Source organism: Felis catus, chromosome C1 (genome assembly GCF_018350175.1).
Source record: "Felis catus isolate Fca126 chromosome C1, F.catus_Fca126_mat1.0, whole genome shotgun sequence".
In the NCBI taxonomy this organism is placed as follows: Eukaryota; Metazoa; Chordata; class Mammalia; order Carnivora; family Felidae; genus Felis; species Felis catus.
The window spans coordinates 110,820,423-110,836,788 of NC_058375.1; the positions used below are offsets into that span (position 1 = coordinate 110,820,423).

The 16,366-nt window shown below is 39.8% G+C and overlaps 1 protein-coding gene across 12 annotated transcripts in view; it reads left to right on the top strand.

Annotated features, from left to right (window-relative positions):
- The window catches only part of SAP130 (Sin3A associated protein 130), an 81,123-nt gene that overhangs the window by 22,557 nt on the left and 42,200 nt on the right, over positions 1-16,366 (top strand). For 11 of the 12 annotated variants that reach the window (XM_019837900.3, XM_019837901.3, XM_003990672.5 and 8 more), the window contains 5 exons: positions 6,344-6,491; positions 6,654-6,744; positions 6,950-7,054; positions 11,613-11,754; positions 14,275-14,396. In XM_019837900.3, the coding sequence (XP_019693459.1) occupies positions 6,344-6,491; positions 6,654-6,744; positions 6,950-7,054; positions 11,613-11,754; positions 14,275-14,396 (608 nt within the window). The remainder of the gene's footprint in view (positions 1-6,343; positions 6,492-6,653; positions 6,745-6,949; positions 7,055-11,612; positions 11,755-14,274; positions 14,397-16,366) is intronic. The other variant, XM_019837905.3, reaches the window with a different exon arrangement.

Genomic DNA, 16,366 nt, shown 5'->3' on the forward strand with positions numbered 1-16,366 from the left:
TTAGGACTGTTTGTTTAAATTTGTTTTTTAATTTTAAGGATTTAGGTTTTTTTAAGAGAGAGAGCATGCATGCAAGCATGGGAGGGGAAGAGAAAGAGGGAGAAAGAGTCCCAAGCAGGCTCTGTGCTGTGAGCTTCGAGCTTGATTTCACGAACTGTGAGATCATGACCTGAGCCAAGATCAAGAGTTGGATGCTCAACTGACTAAGCCACCCAGGTGCCCCTAGAATTTACTTTTTGATTTAACTTTTTTTTTTTTTTTTTTTTAACATTTATTTTTGGGACAGAGAGAGACAGAGCATGAACGGGAGAGGGGCAGAGAGAGAGGGAGACACAGAATCGGAAACAGGCTCCAGGCTCTGAGCCATCAGCCCAGAGCCTGACGCGGGGCTCGAACTCACGGGCCGCGAGATCGTGACCTGGCTGAAGTCGGACGCTTAACTGACTGCGCCACCCAGGCGCCCGTTGATTTAACTTTTTAAAAAACATGGAAAATATTTATTTGGTTCAAAAGTCAAAGCTATATAAAAAGATGGACTTTTAAGTGTCTGTGGCTCCACCTTATTTGCCATTTGCTCTTTAGTGAGTCCCCATTTTATTACTCTCTGATTTGGTGTCTCAGGGTTTCTTTTTATGAAGTAAGTATATGCATAGATAAACCCATACATTTTGTTTGTTTGTTTGTTTCCACTCCTTTCTTACAGAAAATCTAGCACATTGTATTTATATATACTGTTTTGTATCTTGCATTTTTCTCTTAACAATATATTCTGGAGAGGACTCCAAATCAGTACCTAGAGATATCTTATCCATTCCTTTTATCTTTGGCTGCATTGTACCCCATCTTATGGATGTTGTGTTGGACATTTTGACACATGTGCTGTTCCATGTTTTAGATGGTGTATTTTCAAACTCTGTTTATGGAAGTGAGAGTGCTAGTCAAAGAGTTAATACCTCAATTTCCTCACGTAGAAAATGGCAATAATATTAGCTACCTCAGAGATCATTATAAAAAGTGATTATAGGGGTACCTGAGTGGCTCAATTAGTTAAGCATACGACTTTGGCTCAGGTCGTGATCTCGCAGTCCATGAGTTCGAGCCCCACGTTGGGCTCTGTGCTGACAGCTGAGAGCCTGGAGCCTGCTTTGGATTCCGTGTCTCCCCCTCTCTCTGCCCCTTCCTCACTCGCACTCTCTCTCTCTCTCTCTGTCTCAAAAATAAATAAACATTCAAAATATTTTAAAAAAATTTTTTAAATAAATAATCATATTAATATATGTAAAGGACTTAGAATATGCCTAGCATGTAATATATGTTATAGAAATGTTAATATTTATCGTTTTTTATTAAGAGTACACGAAAAGTCAAAGATTACTATACACTATAGTCTGTGCTTTCAAAACCACTTAAAACCATATTTGAATCCTTAATACAGATATTCTTTTTTGGGTATTTTTTGCATGTGCTGGACCTCTTAAATATCAGTGCATTCAAGGTGAATTGAGGAGACCCTTTCCCAGTTATCCAAATGTTGGCGTTATTCTTTGTTATGAGGTTTTTCAGAATCACTTTTATAATTAAGTTCATCCATCCTAAAATTTGTCCTTATTTTAATTATATATACATGTATCTCTCTGAATGGTTTTCATTATAAATGCTAGGAGCAAGTATCTTATGTGATGCTGTATTCAGCACATTATGTTGTCAACTATTAAAAATCCAGTCTCCAGGGCACCTGGGTGGCTCACTCAGTTAAGTGTCTAACTTCGGCTCAGGTCATGTGAGTTTAAGCCCCACATTAGGCTCTAAGCTGACAGCTCAGAGCCTGGAGCCTGCTTTGGATTCTGTGTCTCCTTCCTTCTTTGCCCCTTCTCACCCCTCTCTCTCAAAAGTAACCATTAAAAAATCCAGTCTCCAAAATGGATTTTTACCTGATAAAGCTGCAGAGACGTCCTGATAGCTGGAGCAACAAGTTTATGCAGGTGGTCTGTGTCCCCAAATATCTGCTCTTCTCAGGTTATTCTAAAGTCACCTTCGAAGAGGGTGTGAAAGCCACGTAGGGAAGAATCCAGGCTGTAAAACAAAGTCATAATTACTGTTCATTCACTGGGCCAGTGGTGTTCAGAATCCTGTTAATTTGAGCAAGGACTGAGTCTCCACTTGCTGCATCAAGAATAATATCTTTAGGCAGATTCAGCAGAGATTGTACCAAACATCTGACCTGCAGCCCGCATTTGGACCCTCAGGACAGTGGGTCCAAATGGTCATCGTCGGTAATGTTAGGACCCACAGAAGTACTTCGGTTCGCAATGTGGTATCTTGCGCAGTGTGGATCTCTACATCCTGGTCAGAATTGGTCTACCATGTATGGGCTAATCTAGTCCAATATTCCCACCAGCGTGCCATTTCTCCGGTGGTGACTAACCAGGCTGTGAAATAGGCACAGCTTGTATTTTTCTTCTTTGTGTTTCTGGATATAACTTTTGGGCTCTATGACTTATAAAAAAAATTGGATTCTACCATAATAATGGAGAGAGAAAATGAAACGGAAACAAAATCTCAAAGTGGTCATTTAAATTATCAAGAGAACATCCATTCCTCATTCCCACCCTTTTTTAGATGACTAACAGAAGAGGCATAATAAAAGCTTGAAATGAATAACCAAAAGACTTTTCAGGGCTATCCAGGTTTTTATGTTTCTAGTTTTTTTTTTTTCTGGCTTGGGAACATGAGAGTCACTTAAGAGGAAATCTTTTGGGGTCCTTTACATCTTGGGTGAACATAGGGAATGGGTTTGGGGAAATGGCTCATCCTGGAAAAAACAAAAATCCAAACATGAAAATCCAGTCTCCAGTAGTAGGCTTTCTCTTCAGTGAGTTCTACCAAGTTGCGTAGTTGTGTTTGTGGCCAGTCTTTTCAGCTTTCCTTTAAACTCGAATGATAGGCATTTAGTTTTCTTTTCAGAAAGAAAACCATCCTTCATTCAGTTTTAACACTTTATATACACTAATATCCCCCATGTCTGTTTTTTAAGAATTTTGAGACAGGATCCTTATGATGAAATTAACCATTGCTTAGTTTAGATACATGCAGTCCTGGGGCGCCTGGCTGGCTCAGTTGGTTGAGTGTCTGACTTCAGCTCAGGTCATAATCTCACAATTCATGAGTTCAAGCCCCAGCTGTGCTGACAGCTCAGAGCCTGGAATCTGCTTTGGATTCTGTGTCTCCCTCTCTGTCCCTCCCCTGCTCATGTTCTGTCTCTCTCTTTCTCTCTCTTTCAAAAATAAATAAACATTAAAAAAATTTTTTTAGATATATACAGTCCCAATCAAGTCTACCCTTACAGCTCAACTAACCAACTTCTTTTTAATTTGTAGTCACATGTTTTCATAATATAAAAGCATAAAAAAAGATGTGTAGTAAGGAGTGTTGTTCTCTCATCTGTCCCCTGTCCACCAAGATCCTATGTTCCTTTCCCTTTGCTTTTCTAAATTACCTGGTAATAACTTACTGCCTATCCTTCCAGGGTTTCTTAAATATGGTCAGATTCAGGGGCACCTGGGTAGCTCAGTTGGTTGAGCACCCGACTTTGGCTCAGGTCATGATCTCCCAGTTCAGGAGTTCAAGCCCCACATCAGGCTCGCTGCTGTCAGCCTATCAGCGCAAAGCCTGCTTCAGATCCTCTGCCCCCTCTCTCTGCCCCTCCCCGCTTGCGCTCTCCCAAAAAATAAATATGTAAATAAAATGTATATAGTCAGATTCACATACAGTTCTTACTTCTGTCCTTTTTAACCAAAAATTAACTCATAGATTCTCTTTGCTTTCTTTTCATATAGGAATATACATCGAAAGTTTCCCACATTCATAGACCATTTCATTGTTCTCTTAGTAGCAGTATAGTGAGCCATTGTATGTATGAACGGGTTTGAGGTTGTTTCCAATACTTTTCCTATCATAAGTAATACTGCAGTCAATAACGTGTGCAAGAATATCTATATTCCCAAAGTATAGATAGATTCCCAAAAGTAATCAGCAATTATATACAGTTATAATTTTGATATCTACTAATTGCCTTCCTTAGGGTTTATACCAGTTTATACTCCATCCAGAATGTTTAGAAGTGTCTGTTTCCAGGCACATGAAAAGATGCTCAACGTCGCTCCTCATCAGGGAAATACAAATCAAAACCACACTCAGATATCACCTCACGCCAGTCAGAGTGGCCAAAATGAACAAATCAGGAGACTATAGATGCTGGAGAGGATGTGGAGAAATGGGAACCCTCTTGCACTGTTGGTGGGAATGCAAACTGGTGCAGCCACTCTGGAAAACAGTGTGGAGGTTCCTCAAAAAACTAAAAATAGACCTACCCTATGACCCAGCAATAGCACTGCTAGGAATTTACCCAAGGGATACAGGAGTGCTGATGCATAGGGGCACTCGTACCCCAATGTTTATAGCAGCACTCTCAACAATAGCCAAATTATGGAAAGAGCCTAAATGTCCATCAACTGATGAATGGATAAAGAAATTGTGGTTTATATACACAACGGAGTACTACGTGGCAATGAGAAAGAATGAAATATGGCCCTTTGTAGCAACATGGATGGAACTGGAGAGTGTGATGCTAAGTGAAATAAGCCATACAGAGAAAGACAGATACCTATGTTTTCAGTCTTAGGTGGATCCTGAGAAACTTAACAGAAACCCATGGGGGAGGGGAAGGAAAAAAAAAAAAGGTTAGAGTGGGAGAGAGCCAAAGCATAAGAGACTCTTAAAAACTGAGAACAAACTGAGGGTTGATGGAGAGTGGGAGGGTGGGGAGGGTGGGTGATGGGTATTGAGGAGGGCACCTTTCGGTATGAGCACTGGGTGTTGTATGGAAACCAATTTGACAATAAACTTCATATATTGAAAAAAAAAAGAAGTGTCTGTTTCCTTGCACCTTGTTTCCTATGCTGTCCATTTGGGGGATTTTTTTTGGCCATTCTGATAGGTGAACAGTGATGTCTCAGTGTATTTTAAATTGTATTTCTCTTCCTATGAGTGAGGGCGAGCGTCTTTTCTTTATTAAGGGGCCGTTTGCATTTTCTGTTAATGAAACGGAACTGGCTATGCGTATCCCTTGCTTGTTTTCTTTTGGGGAATTATTTTTCTCATTGACTACAAGGAGATCTTAGTATATTAAGATTACACTTTCATTTATGAGTCTTTTGACTATGTTTATAGTATGTTTTGCTCTATGTAGGTTTGCTTATTCACAGAGTAAAATTTATTGATCTTTTTATAAGTTTTGTATTTTCAAAGCTTCTAGTAGTTAAAAAACTCTCTTCCACTCCAAAGTTATGAAAGAATTCTTTTTTTTTTCACATGCTTTTTTTTAATTTCTTATAAAATCTTTGATCCTTTTCCTATGTATCCTGGTGTAATGTGTGAAGCAGGGATCCAATTTTATTTTTTCCAAATGCCTACCTAGTCTTCCCAACATCATTTATTATCAAGTAGTCCATTCTTCCCCCCTGACTTGAGATGCCAACTTTGTTATAATGTCAAGTTCTCCTGCCACTGTTGGAATTTCAATAGCTTATTGCCAGTTAATTTGACCTGCTCTCTGTGTGGATATCCCTTTCATCATTAGGCACTCATAACTAACACTTTAAGAATGACATGGAAAGGAATAATACAAAATTGGGAGCAGGTCAGTGCTTCAAGGGCCCTGACATAGGCTGCTGTTAATCGAGGTTGTCTGTAATCCTCCCTCATAACGTAAAAACCTTAGTGTGTATCTCCAGTTTTGTCCGCAGAGTGAAGTGTATTGATTATAATAATGCTTACCTAAGATTGTCCTAGAGTATTGATTAGCTACACTGAGAGTACTGAGAAGGACTAAGAATTAATTGATTTGGTTCATGGTGCATATTGATACCTTTGGAAATGAGGTTTATGGGACTTTCAGGAGAGAAACTTAACAAGCCATTTATGTCCTAGGTTCATCTGTACACTTTACAGACCTACAAAAAATACAACTGTATGACAGTGGTCTAGTACAAGATAGTAAATGGAGTCTCCTGGGTGGCTCAGTCAATTGGGCATCCAACTTTGGCTCAGGTCATGATCTGGCGATTCATGAGTTCCAGCCCCACATTAGGCTCTGTGCTGACAGCTCAGAGCCTGAAGCTTGCTTTGGATTCTGTGTCTCCCTCTCTTTCTCTGCCCTTCCCCTGCTCACACTGTCTCTCTCTCAAAAATAACATTAAAAAAAAAAAAAAGTAAATGGCCTTGACTGCCTGCATCGAGTCTAGAGGCAAGTTAGAAGTCACAATGTCTTTTCTTCCCTTTTCAGTCGGCCAACTTTGTCTATCCAGCATCCACCATCTGCAGCAATTAGCATTCAGCGTCCTGCCCAGTCACGGGATGTAACAACAAGAATCACACTGCCATCTCATCCTGCATTAGGGACGCCAAAACAGCAGCTTCACACCATGGCTCAGGTAAAACCAGAGGCAAAACCACCCATGTAGGCTGTGGGTTAAAACCAGAGTTGTGCAAAACTTGATAAGAACCTCGCAGTATGGAAGGCAGCAATTGCTTTTAACTGCATTGAGGTTGAGCTGTTCTTGTTTATAACTGTGTTGTGGATCTCCCCCCGCCAGAAAACTATCTTCAGCACCGGTACACCAGTGGCTGCGGCCACAGTAGCACCTATTTTGGCAACCAACACCATTCCTTCAGCGACTACAGCCGGTAAGTTGGCAGCCCTGCTCTCCTGCTAGGGAAGTGTGAGTCTTAAGTGTTGAGTTAATTTTTCATTTCTCAGCTTCAGTCAGAGGAAACGAATAGGCTAGAAGAATTTTCTTATCTTTTCCTAAGACCTTTTGTCAGGTTTTGAAGAATCTGTAGTGTGTGTAAAGAGATCATTGTTGAAAAGGTTTTTTTTCTCCAATTTCAGGCTCTGTGTCACACACACAAGCTCCCACAAGTACAATTGTTACCATGACAATGCCCTCACATTCGTCCCATGCTACCGCTGTGACCACCTCCAACATCCCAGTCGGTAAGTGTCCTGCAACCTTCACACAGAGCTTGAAAGGGATTTTTCTGCCCCTCTGACCAGGTCTTCATATACAAGGCTAGTATTGGTAGGGTTTTTTTTTTTTTTTTCTAATTATTGTTGTTGATTTTCAAGGCAATGCTGAATTTAACTCTTAAATGTCTTTGTCATACAGATGTGGCATTGAGAGTAAGGGGGAAAAAGAGGATAATAATGTTTGAGAGCTCAAAGTAAACATTATTTTAACACAGCTTTGACTTCCTCATTCATCAGACTTTACCTCTTCTGTGTGTACCTATTAAGAAATAAGTTAACTTCATAGACATAGACAAGATTCACAGGAAAAACAGGAAAGAAGCATGGATCTGGAATGAAGAGAACTTGTACACGGCTGGATTGTTTAGGAAAAATCTCTGGATGATGCACAGCAGGAAGGGTGATAACCCTCAAGTTGATTACCTTAGGTTCTCATCTGACTGCTACCTCAAGATACTTCACAACCGTCATAAAATCTCTTCTAAGCTTTGTTCCCCTTTTAAATTTGTATATGCCTTGAATATTAAGAAGCAAATCTATGAGGGACACCTGGGTGGCTTAGTCAGTTAAGCGTCTGACTTAGGGTCAGGTCACAGTCTCATGGTTTGTGGGTTCGAGCTCCTCATTAGGCTCTCTGCTAATAGTTTGGAGCCTGGAGCCTGCTTCAGATTCTGTGTCTCCCTCTTTCTCTGTCCCTCTCCCGCTCATGCTCTTTCTCACTTTCTCTCAAAAATAAGCATTAAAGAAATTTTTAAAAAAGAAGAAGAAAAAATCTTTGAAACATTTCTGGCAGCCAAACTTTAATCATTAAGAGCAGGGATCGAGCATCTTTCTGTGTAGCGCCAGATTATAAATATTTTAGGCTTTGTAAGCTTCATAGGTCTGTGTCACAACTGCTGAGTTGTGGATAATGTGTAAACAAATGAGTGTGACTATAGTTCAGTCTTTTTATGGACACAGAAATTTGGATTTCATATAATTTCCATGTGTCATGAAATGTTCTTCTTTTGATTTCTGCCCTCCCCGCCCCACCATGACAAAGTATGAACCCATGTACAGCCCATGGGCCATACAGAACCAGCATCAGGTGGGAGTTGCCCACAGGCTGCCAACACCTGTCCTGGGGGCTGAGGTCTCACCGTCACAGCTTCCAAAGCGGAGACTGACCTGTGAGGCAGAGCACTTCTCTGTTTAATTCACAAGCCCCAGGTTTAGTTTCCAGGGTTAGCTTTGATTTGGTTGTATGAAATTAAGCATGTCATTTTACTGTTTATTCCCAGAGACATGGGACAGCTGCCATGTTTTTCATAAACTTTTGGAAGAGTGCTTTCTGTGAGATGACACACTGACATACTTACCTGGCAGAAGTCTGGTGAGCAGACACGGAAGAATGGCTTCCCTACTGCTACATTCCAGTGTTCCTTCCCTCTGTGCTTCCTTCCTTTCTTCCTTCCCACGTCAGACAGCTTCACATTCCTCTGGGAAAACTTGGAGGACACTTTTCCGGAATGATGGTGGGACCCAGGAAGTCCTTCCCCCTCCCTTAGATAATTTGGCCACGCCAGTCCTTAACTTGGTAGTAAGTCCCACAGTAGGCTTTTAGCAGTGAAAAAACACTGTTACTGCCTTTTTCTCACGTTACCGCTCACTGCATCTTGGCGTTGGAGAGACCATACTTCTTTCACACCCCTCTGAATTTAATTCCCTCCTTTGAAAAGAAGTTCGGAGGGTATGATTTTAGCATTGACACACTTTTATTGGAAAAGAACGTTGCTTATTCCATATTGTCACCTCACACCATTTTCTGATTGTGTCTCCTCAACACTGTAACAACAGATCCAGGTTTATTCTTGCCATCTTTATATTCAAGAGCCTCACTAGCTATCTATAGCTACGAAGAAAGTTAGACCAGTAAAGAGAGGACAGTGTGCCCTATAGGGCTCTTTGGTTTCATCTTGAATCCTCTCTGTAAAGAGTTATTTAGAGATTAGGTCCTGTTAATGTCACTGTATCTTCCCAAGCGGTCACACTGTGGAAGTAAACTCAGAGTACCAGGAGAAAGAAATATGTGCATTCATTTGGCTAAAACAATTAACTTTTTACCTGTCTTAAGTTACAGGGCAGTATTCTACATCTCCCAGCTGTTTAATCTTTGATTTTTAGCCATTTCGTAAATTCTAGATAAGAAAATCATTTGACAGAAGTGTCCAGATTTAACATCTGCTACTTAATGTGACTGACTTCGTCTAAGTCCCACTAGGCTCATATTCTAGTTTTCTTTTCCTTATTTACGGTAAGCCAAATACTTTCCTGTTACATTACTAGATGATCCCTGTGCAGAGGTACCTCAGTTGAGAAAGGAAACCTGATATTAACCCTACAGCATTGGTTTTCAAGTAGGGTTTTAGGGGATATATTAAAATCACTTAAGCAGCTTTTTCCAAGTCACACTTGCTTTCTCCAGGTGAGATTAAACACTGAATTCAACCATTTTTACTAATAGAAATGTGTTGAGTCAGAGGGAAAAAAGCCTAATTAACCATGAGCATAGTTTCTGCCTTTAAGGAGTGCTCATTTCCAGTAGAATACTGTCTTTATTTTCTCCATGCTCTGGCCTACATATGACAGAGGTGTCGGAATTATAAAAAGCAGAATCGGATGATCACAGCATTCAGAAAACCAGGGATTCTCTTTGGAGGTGGCATTATGTTCAACTTATGATTTTTGCATTATGTTTTTCCTGAAGTGTTTGGGTGTTTTTTTGTTTTGTTGTGTTTTGGTTTTTAGATAATTGAGAATATGTGGCTTATTTTAATTTTTTGAATGTTTTGTTTATTTTTGAGAGAGAGAGTGGGGGGAGGGGCAGAGAGGAATGGAGACACAGAATCTGAAGCAGGCCTCAGGCTCTGAGCTGTCAGCACAGAGCCCAATGCAGCACTCAAACCCATGAACTGTGAAATCATGACCTGAGCCAAAGATGAACCCTAACCGACTAAGCCTCCCAGGGGCCCCTGTAGCTTTTTTAAATTAGAAACAAAGGTACAGCAATAAATTTATGGGTGTGTGTATGGTTTACCAACCAGTGGTTAGCTGCTCTGCCTGATGACAACTGCATTCCTATTGGAAGCATTCTTTTCTCCTACCTTTTATGGGCAGAGTGGGAAAACAAGGCTTGGTTGCTCCCCCTCTCCTTACCACCAGTGGAAGATGTGTCATGCCAGCTTCTCCGTTCATTAGCCATTAGATGTCATCATCAGTGGTTGAACTGGGCATTCCAGTATCCTCCTGCAGAAATTTCTCCAGCTGCCTCCCTTGGGAAATAGCTGGGGATCATGGTGGGTTTGTGCTGCTTACTGTCGGTGTTCAGTGCACTGCACTTTGGCTAATGTAGTGGCATCATCCTCGTCACCAGTGTTTATGTGCCAGTCACTGCTGTGACTTGGGTCTTACACGGATGGTAGCTGTCCTTCTGTCTCTCTGATGTAGCCTGCAGCTCTCCTTTCCAAATTCCCTCACATAGAGTTAACAGGTCTGTAAGAACACTAAAGTAGATCCCAGTTCAGCTGTACCTTCTAAACAAAACTTGATTGCAAATACTAGAGGAGAGCAAACTTTGAGCCTCACATTAGATTTGAAAACCGTATGTAGTAATCTTGATTTTGCTGTAAAGCATTATAGAGGGGCGCCTGGGTGGCTCAGTCAACTAAGCATCCAACTTAGTCTTGGCTCAGGTCATGATCTCATGGTTCGTGAGTTTGAGCCCCGACTCAGGTTCTATACTGACAGCATGGAGCTTGCTTGGGATTCTGTCTCTCCCTCTTTTTCTGCTCTTCCCTCGCTCTCTCTCTCTCTCTCTCTCTCTCTCACGTGTGCGCGCTGTCTCTCACAAAAAAGAGAGCATTATGCATTTCTTTCTAAAACGAAAGCATTATGTAAAATCACAGGATGTTCAGAGGACCTAAGAAATAAAGTGATTATCAGGGCGTTTGGGTGGCTCAGTCAGTTGAGCATCTGACTCTTGGTTTTGGCTCAGGTCACGATCTCACGGTTTGTGAGTTCAAGCCCCACATCAAGGCTCTGTGTTGTTAGTGCAGAGCCTGCATGGGATTCTGTTTGTCTCTCCCTCCCTCTCTCTCTGCTGAGTAGAAGCTAAGATCTTTGCCATGTCTGTATTCAAAATTTTGTTGATTTTTTTTTTTTTTTTCCTAATTAAAATTTTTTCTCCTTTTAAAAAAAGGCCTCCAAGAAGCCAGGTCTAGGGGAAAGGACCTGATTACTGGTATTTTTGTTAAAGTACTGATGATGTTGAACCCTGTTTGACAAATAAATATATGAATGTATCAGTGGAGTATTGGATCGAAATAATTCAGTTGAATTTTATGTACTCCTCTTCTTTTATTATGAAAACTAAAAAGCCAGGCTTCTTATTACTGTTTGCATTCTTAAGATTGTTGCTGGCCAAGAATGTTTTGGCATGCCAATAAAAGCATATGAGAGGTAATATGATTGGATTTTGCATTTGTAGCTAAGGTGGTGCCTCAGCAGATCACACACACTTCTCCTCGGATCCAGCCTGATTACCCTGCAGAGAGGAGTAGCCTGATTCCCATTTCAGGTCATCGGGCCTCTCCAAATCCTGTGGCCATGGAAACCCGAAGTGACAATAGGTAGGAGGGAATGTGCTGGTTACACTGCCCCATTGTGTCATTAGTTGGTTTGATTTTTCAGTAACAAAATGTCTCACAATATAGTATATATACACTTATTTTCAAATTTGCTCCTGAAAATAATATGTTGTACAATTTATTTTTTCATTTTGTGAAAATATGCTGTGTTTATTTAGCTATTCTCCTTTTGATAGATATTCTGCTAGTATCTGCTTTTTTTGTTTGGTGTGTTTCTGTGTTTGATTTATTTTGAGGCAGTCTGACCGTATGGATTGCAGCATCGTGACCCTTTCTCCCTAAGTACTTTCCTTTTCAGCCCCAAAGAACAGAGACCTTCTCATAACCACAGTGCAATTACCCAAAATGATTCTTTAGTCTTCCATTCCCGTTCAGTGACATTTTTTAAGACTATGGACAGGCCAGTTGTTTTTGTAGAACGTTCTTCAGTTTGGGCTTGTTGGATACTTTCATCATTAGATTCAGGTTATGCATTTTTGGAGCAAATACCACTTAGGTGATGCATTCTTCTCACTGTCACCGCAGCAGAGAGCTTATGACGCCCTTGTGTCTCACCATTAGCCATGGCAATGCTGGTTATGTAATGAAGGTGGTGGTTGCCAGATTTTTCCATAAAGGTATATTTTTCTCCTTTGTAAACCACTGATCCGTGTGGAAATACTTTGAGACTGTAAATACCCTGCTCCTCAGTAAACTTCGTCTCAGTGGTGTTAGCATCTGTTGATGCTTGGCTGAATCACTTGATGCTTGCAGTATGATGGTTGCAAAAAAGTGACTTTTTCTAACAGTCATTTCTTCCACATTTGTCAGTTGACATTCTTAGGTAAATAAGTTTTCTCTTATTTACACCCATTTATTTGTTTTGTTGTGCATCTTATTTTTTTATATCAGCATGCGCTCATGGATTTGGTCTATTCACTATTATAATCCTTTGCTGTCCTCTGTTTTGATGCTCAGATTTTCTCTGGGAGCTTCTTGAGACCAGTTCCTGTGGGTTTTGTCATGTCCCATTCATTCTAGCCCTTCCTTACTTTCCACTGTAACAAGATACTCCACGCTCCTCAATAGTGTCTGAGCCCTGGCATCTCCCATTTCCCCAGGGAGACCTGGCTCCTTTTCATCATTTAGAAATCTGGATCTAGGTGGTAGCTCTGTTCATTGCTACTGTATTGTAATGATAGGCCCTTTTAGCAGACAGAAATAGGAAGTATATGATGTAAAAATTCTTTAGTACACGTTGATACTTCTAGTTCAACCCCATTTCTTCCGCCATTCCGTATTTGTATCTCTTCTTCCCCAGTGAGAAGCTGGTACATACAGTGCTTATGAAGTAATTTCAGAATTGGATCATTTTTAAGTGTTCTTGTTTGAGGACTGTGTGTTCTTGTGTGTAGGAATGCTTATAGGTTTTAATATGTTGGTCTTCTGTCCCATTCACCTTGCTAAACACATCTGTTAGCTCTAAAACTGGTAGACTCTCTTGGATTTCGTATGTAGGTGTATGAGGGATTTTTTTCGTTTCCATTTCACATACCTATTTTTTTCTCGTTAACTAGAGCTTCCAATGTGGTGTTGAATAGAGCAGAGATAGTGAACATTCTTAACTTATTCCTCACCTGAATGGGAATTCTTGTGAAATTTCATTATAGATTTTGGTAGATGCTATTTTCAGGTTGAGGAACCAAGTGTTTTCCTATTCCTATTTTTTAGGTATTTATATCATAAGTATCGAATGCGATTAAAATTTGGAGGGAGAGTATTTTTTAAATTCTATTCTAGTTAACATTTAGTGTTATCTTAGTTTCTATTAAATATTTTTTGTGTATCTTTTGTGATACTTCAAATGATTGTCCTCTTAATTTTTTAATAGTATCTAAAACAGTAGTAGAAATTCTGATAGTGGGTCATTCTTCCTGTGATAAACCTTATTTGATCATGATGTATTTTATTTTACATAGTACTCTATTGACTTTTATTTAGAAATTTTTGTGTTGATGTAGAGAGCGAGATTTGTTTATCTTTTCTACTATTCTCCCTGTCCAGTTTTGGTATCAGGACTACATTAAGCTAAAAAAAAGTAAGTTAGATCTCGTTTATTCTTTTTCTCGTCTCTGAATCAGTCTGTAGAAGTTTGAGGTTATCTGTATTATGTGTGTTTGATAAGATTTCCAGTAAAAACAGTCTGAACTTAAGAGTCTTTCAAATGGAATTGAGCTGAGCAAACCTTTGATTGTGAGTTTTTCTTTTGAGTCAGTTTGGTAATTAGTACTCTGTGTACATTTTTATGTTTGTTGATAATGGTTATTTATAGTACCCATGTATTTTTAAAAATCTTACTCTCTTGGTGTGTGTCCTTTGATCTGACAGTTTATTTGGTACACAATTGGGGAAATGTTGGTATGGCATATAAGGGTATGAAGATGATCTGGGGGATAGGATCATTTGAAAGTGAAGAAGAAAATAGATCCATTTTGGCTCATATTATCTGTCTTCCACCTATAGACCGTCTGTTCCCGTTCAGTTCCAGTACTTTTTGCCAACATACCCACCTTCTGCATACCCACTGGCTGCGCACACGTACACCCCAATCACCAGCTCTGTGTCCACCATCCGACAGTATCCAGGTACAAGCCCTGCTAGGGGACTTTTAACTTGCCAGTTTTTGTAAGCAATGAAGTGAAAGTTGCCCAGTGAGTATTTCTAGAATGGGTTTTCTTACTCCACCTTCTCTTTTCAGATTCAGATAAGGTGATAATCTCAGGCTCTAAGGTTTTAGATCACATCTGTGTGATCTATAAAAAAGTTGCTGCTTATTAGTATATTTGCATGGCTTTATCCCACCTTGAGGATAATTATGTTAACAGTTTATCTTAAAATGGCAGTATGGTTAAAATGGTAAAAGCTGTACTTTTATGGAGCTTCTGTTGTTTTGTGGAATATCTGTTGTGTTTGTAATATCAGTCCAGTTATGCTCAACACTCACCATCCTCACTTGTAAATAGTGTTCTTTTTGCTAATCCAGAAAAAATAATACTTAATCCTCAGGGTTTGTGTTTTCTTTTCACATGAGACCCTCAGCTTGCTTTAGGCATAAGAGACCAGACTGTGGGTGTTGCCTTTCTACTGTGTGACCCGGGACTGCAGCCAGGGCTACATGGAGCCATTGAGCACTTGAATGGGGACCCAGCACAAATGAAAAACTGATTTTTTTTCTGTTTTACTTAATGAAAATTAGAGAAATTTTGAATATGTTTGGAACAATTTAGCGATCATGAAACTACTGTTTCAAAACTGTAGATTATATTGAATCAAAATACAAATGAAATATTTTTGATAAAAACTTACCTGATAAAAATTGAAGTCAGTATCTGATTTGAGATGTGCTTTAAGAACAAAACATACCCTGGGGTGCCTGGATGGCTTCAGTTCAGTGTCTGGCTCTTGATTTTGGCTCAGGTCATAATCCCTGAGGTCATGGGATCAAGCCCCATGTTGGGCTCTATACTGAGCGTGGAACCTACTTAAGATTCTCTCTCTTTGCCCCTCTACCCCTCTCACGCTTTCTCTCTCTCTCTCTCTCTCTCAAATAAAAATGATTTAATTTAAAAAAACGTTTAAAAAGTGAAACTTACCTGGGGCGCCTGGGTGACTCACTCGGTTAAGGGTCTGACTTTGGCTCAGGTCATGATCTCATGGTTCGTGAGTTCAAGCCCCTCATCGGGCTCTGTGCTGACAGCTCGGAGCCTGGACCCTGCTTCAGATTCTGTGTCTCCCTCTCTCTGTTCCTCCCCCCAGCTCGTATTCTGTTTCTCTCTCTCTCAAAAATAAATAAAGATTAAAAAACAAATTTTTTTTTAAAAAAGTGAAACTTACCCTGAATTTTGAAAACATAGTATGGAAAAGAGAATGTAAAATAGGTTATTAATTATTTTATAGTGATTATATTTTGAAATCGTAATATTCGGGGTATATTGGTTTAAACAAAATATATCATTAAAATTAATTTGGCCTGCTTTTTACTTTACTAATGTAGCTACTAGAAAATTTACAGTTGCAATGGACTTAACATCTCCATTGGACAACATTGGTCTAAAACTTTCAGATTCTCAGGTTTAATTTAAATAGCTTTGAAAACAGGTTCCTCAGTCTCTGCTTTGGGTTTTTTATTGTTTGTTTTTTTTCTTTCCCCACAAAACTTTCTCCAAGGCTTATTTTAATGTGGGGAAGTAGCTGATGAAATGTTCTGAGTTTTCTGTCCTATTTTGCTGTACATCAAAGTAATAACATCTTTTTTTTTTTAACGTTTATTTATCTTGAGAGAGAGCACGAGCAAGGGAGGGGCAGAGAGAGGGAGAGAGAGTAATAACATCTGTTCAAAAGAAACTTCTAACTATTCTTTATTAACAGTCCTATAAAGATAAAATGTGTTTACCTGATGTCAGAATAGGATGCAAGGGGTGCCTGGGTGGCTCAGTCGGTTAAGCGTCTGACTTTGGCTCCTGTCATGATCCCATGGTTCGTGAGTTTGAGCCCTACATCAGGCTCTGTGCTGATAGCTCGGAGCCTGGAGCCTGCTTCAGATTCTGTCTCCCTC